The sequence below is a fragment of the Carlito syrichta genome, unplaced genomic scaffold, assembly GCF_000164805.1.
Source record: "Carlito syrichta isolate Samal-C Ts95f unplaced genomic scaffold, Tarsius_syrichta-2.0.1 Scaffold305313, whole genome shotgun sequence".
Classification (NCBI taxonomy): Eukaryota; Metazoa; Chordata; class Mammalia; order Primates; family Tarsiidae; genus Carlito; species Carlito syrichta.
This window is the reverse complement of record NW_007249409.1, coordinates 158961-163604: the sequence shown is the minus strand read 5'-3', so window position 1 is coordinate 163604 and position 4644 is coordinate 158961. Positions and strand designations below refer to the sequence as shown.

General features: G+C 44.9%; 1 protein-coding gene across 2 annotated transcripts in view; it reads left to right on the top strand.

Annotated features, from left to right (window-relative positions):
- The first annotated feature begins 553 nt into the window (after positions 1-553).
- The window catches only part of PISD (phosphatidylserine decarboxylase), a 53533-nt gene continuing 49442 nt past the window's right edge, over positions 554-4644 (top strand). For both annotated transcript variants that reach the window (XM_021714181.1, XM_008061529.2), the window contains exon 1: positions 554-676. In XM_021714181.1, the coding sequence (XP_021569856.1) occupies positions 612-676 (65 nt within the window). In that variant the 5' untranslated portion in view covers positions 554-611. The remainder of the gene's footprint in view (positions 677-4644) is intronic.

Here is a 4644-nt window from a genome sequence, read left to right as displayed (position 1 = left end):
GCGACAGAGTGAGACTCCGACTCAAAAACAAAACAAAAACAAAACCAAAAAACCCTCGTTTTCCCCTTACAACTTAAGACAATGATCCTTTGCAGCACTGCCACAACCAGGCACCTAGTTTGACTACTAGTTGTATTTCTAGGTGACCCAAGACCGTTTGCTTCTGATCTCCCTGGCAGCAGAGCCGTAGGAGGTAGGAATATGACACTGCATGCAAAGTGCTCACAACAGAACCTGGCGCTTAATGGATGCCCACGATTTCTCCATCTGTGAAATTAGCGAATAAATCAGTTGAAGAGACATTCTCGGACCTCGGGTGACTCAGATTTTCCAGGCACAAGCGGAAAGGCACGTCAGAGGGAAGGAGAACTGGATGCGCTGCGTCCTGGCCCAGGTATAACGCAAGCAACGCCTCCACCTCCCGCAATCATCCTACCCTGCTCTGCAAGTGCCAGGCTGAGAGGGTGAGGGTCACGGGGCGGAGTTTATCTGGCTCCGCCCTCAGCCGGCCGCGTTCCTCATTGGCCCAGTGAGCTCGAGACTCGTGACGCCATACGCGTGCGCCAGGCGTGTAAAAGGGGGGCGTGGCTCGGTGTGAAGTAGGAAGCAAGATGGCGATGTCCGTGGGACACCGGTACCTGAGGTTACTGCTCGGGGTCGCGCCGTGGCGGAGCAGGTAGAGCAGCACGGGGAGAGTGCTTCGGGGCGGAGGGCGACTTGGGCTAAACTGGGGTCGGAAGAGACAGTCGTTTCTCTATCGTGGGCTCGCTCTCAGGTGAGCTCGGGTGGAGACGGAGCCACCTTCGCCTCGAACTCGGGAGCAGGTGCGACTACTCCGAGCTTGGGGGTAGGGCGGTCCGGATTTAGTTAGGGTGTGATCCAAACGCTCTTGGTTTGTCCTTTACAGCAAGGTGGAAGTGCACAAGGGACGAAAACCGGATGGAATAGGCTGCATGCTCGTCACTAGAGTCGAGGCAGGGCCGAATGCCTTTTTCTCAGATGTTCGTATCCCTAGAAGGGGCAGCATGATATGGGAAGGGCACTGGACTGAAAACCAGGCAGTTTTCACGTCTGATTCTTAGTCTTTGAAGCGAGAGGGTTAGATTAGGTGATCTCAAAACAATCTGTTATGGACTTGATTACATTTGTGACCCCAGCTCTAAGAGACCTGAGGACTCTTCTAAGTCCAGCTCTTTCTCTTGGAATTGACGAGATTGAGGCTCTGAGAGAAAGAGAGATTTGCTCAAATTCACCCAGCCAGTTTAGTAGCAGGACCGGGACCCCAATCCAAGTACCTGTCTCTCATACGCAGGACCTTTCGCTCAGGTTGCCCACCGTGAGAGCAGTTTTTATACAGAAACAGCTTTGGAGTATCTGGACTCTCAGAAAATGTATTAAAATGTTGATAACTGTGACTCAGAGTCGGTTGCTAAGTGTCATTTCAAAGAGCTATGGTTGAGAGATGCTCCATACCTTTGTGTTTCTGGCAGTGTTTATTTTGTCAGCATTGACCAGAGCTTGTGCTGTAACCAGAGATGATTTATCTTTGTAGTTTTGGGTAGTAAAAGGACAATGGATTTGAACTGAGGGGGAACAGAACTATCATTGACTTTGCTATGAAAGTTTTAGTTTTTCATCATTAACTGTACAGAAATAGTGTAGCTCTCTCAGGAGGGAACTTAGCAATGTGGTGGTGGTCACTGTTAGGAGCTGGACAGGAGGGTCTCTATGTTTTCACTGCTATTACCAGGTGTGCTGTTTATGAGTCAGCCATGAATTCATTTAAAGTATGTCATGAATTGGAAAGACTAAAAAATGATACTCCTAAAATAATTTTTTTAATATGGAAGGAGAATATATCCCTTAAAAAAGATGGGGGAAGCCATATTTTAGTACCAGTGTAGGTTGATATGGCTGGATTTAGGTGCAATGAAAAAAGGATTAGGATTTGGATACAATAAGAAGTGTTAACTCTTAAAGGTATTATATATCAAGATAGGGATTACATTGATACACAAAAAACCATATGGATAACATTTCTATGAGTTTTTAGTAAAGCAGTATCTGTTTGTGAGGCATATAGATGAAAGCCTCATATTTCTTTTTTTTTTTTTTAGTTGGAGTCTCACTCTGTCGCCCAGACTGGAGTACAGTGGCTGCTCCCGGCCACCGCAGCCTCGACCTTCTGGGCTTTGGTGATCCTTCCGCCTCAGCCTTCCAAGTAGCCGGAATTACAGGCATTCGCTACGACGCGTGGCTGATTTTTTTATTTATTGTAGAGATGAGGTCTCGCTGCCCAGGCGGGTCTCGAACCCGCGGGCTCAGGCAATCCACTCACCTCAGCCTCCCAAAGGCGCAGGATTACAGGCTGAGCCACCGAGCCTGGCTAAGCCTCATATTTCAGGGATATTTTTCAATAACTGGGTGATGTGTCACAAGTGATAGAGCAGAGAAAGCAACATCTTGGGTGATAATTCAGAACCGTGTGTCCCAAACACATACTGATAAAAGAATGGGTTGGGATGTTTATTAGAAATAAAGTTTCCAGATGTGCACCCATCCTGCTGTTAATTTCAGATTCAGTAGGTGTAGTTTGTACCCCTGGCAACTGTGGTTTTTGCAAGTGCCCCAGGTGATGCTTAGGTTCATGCAAGTAAAGACAGTAGTACCAGGGAGTAGTTGCTTGTGCAGGACTTCCATTCAGAAATACTTATGGCATCCCTACCACTGCAAATCACGGTGTCAGGGACTATGCGGGGGAGAGGATGAAGAATTATAAGACATTTGAAATAGGCTGTATATTCAAATAACTTTATGGTTTAGTAGAAAGTTATTTGTACTTTAACAATTTAAAGTAAATAAATACTCTAATACAAGGTGGGATATGAGATAAAGCCTTCAAGAGGTCTTCAGTTTTAGGAGAACTTTCACAGCTTTAGAAAACAGGAGACGAGCCGGGCTTGGTGGCTCAGCAGGTAATCCTGTGCTTTGGGAGGCTGAGGTGAGTGGATTGCCTGAGCCCGCGGGTTCAAGACCTGCCTGGGCAACTTGGCGAGACCTCATCTCTACAATAAATAAAAAAAAAATTAGCCGGGCGTGGTAGCAGGTGCCTGTAGTTCCAGCTACTTGGAAGGCTGAGGCAGAAGGATCGCCGGAGCCCAGCAGGTCGAGGCTGTGGTGGCTGGGAGCGGCCACTGCACTCCAGTCTGGGCGACAAAGTGAGACTCCAACTCAAAAAAAAAAAAAAAAAAAGAAAAGAAAAGAAAGGAAAACAGGAAACGCATAAATACTATGGGTGAAACATTACCACCAGGGGTGATGTTAAAAATATTTTACAACCTTGACACTATGGAGACAGACTAGTCAAGGTAGATGCTGGTCATAGGCAATTGATGAATAGCAACTCTATTACTTTAATAATAATTACAGTGTATAACTAGGTGCACTAAAGGTTTTGCATGATTGTACTACTTCTAATGAGGTGAGTTTGTTTTTCAGGTGAAAAAACTGAGGCTTAGAATTAGTTAAGAAATTACCTAATGTCACATAGCTGCTAATAAGTGGCAAAGCTGGAATTTGAGCCATACAGTCAGAGTTAAGTGGGCTTTTGTTTACCTGCTTGCGGGTTGCCCACATGAGTTCATCATGTTGAAAAGACATCTGACTGAACCTGTCATTTCCTTAGGGGCATAATCTCATTGTTGAGATTGAAATCCAGGGAGAAAGCATATAAACACCTGTGTTCATTGAGGGATACAGACAGCAAACAAATAAGTGAATACATGTACAATCTATTCATTTCAAGTAGCAATACATATTATGAAGAAAAATAAAACAGGATATTTAATTGGGAATTTAGAGAGTATTCAAGAGGGCCAATTCTTGGGCATGCAGGACTCAGGAAAAACCAAGCTGGAAGAAATATTTGAGCAGAAAGCTAAATGATGAGGAAGTGAGCCACACAAGAGAGGGGGGTGCTCAGCAGAGCAAACAGCAAATGCAAAGATGTACACATGTGTACAAGGAGTGGCAAGAGGAGTGAGTGAGAAGGAGAAGGAAAGCAGGAGATCTGAGAGGTCAGCAAGATGTAGTAGAGTCTGGTCTTATTTTCTGTTTTGAAAAGATCACTCTGGCTGTTTTTTTAAATAGGGTATAGGTGAGTATCCCTTATTCGAAATGCCTGGACCCAGAAGTATTTTGAGTTTTGGAATTTTTCTGTGGGGGGAGTATTTGCATTATATACTTTACGGTTGTGTATCTTAAATCCAAAATGCTTCAATGAGCATTTCCATGGAGCATCATGTCAGTGCTCACAAGTTTTTTACTTTGGAGCATTTCAGTTTTCAGATTTTCAGATTTGGGCTGCTTAGCTTGCATAGGGCCAGCAGTGGAAGCAGGAAGAGCAGTCATCTGGGTGAGAGATCAGATGACTTGGGCTAGGCTTAGAGTAGTGGCTGTGATGCGAAATAGGCAGATTAGGAGATATTTTGAAGTTAGGGTTTTCATACCTTGCCAGTGGATTGAATATGGGTGATAAGAAAGAATGGGCTTAAGAATGATGAGTCCTAGGGTTTTTTTTTTTTTATTTTTTATTTTTGAGTTGACGTCTCACTCTGTCACCCAGACTGGAGTGCAGTGGCCGCT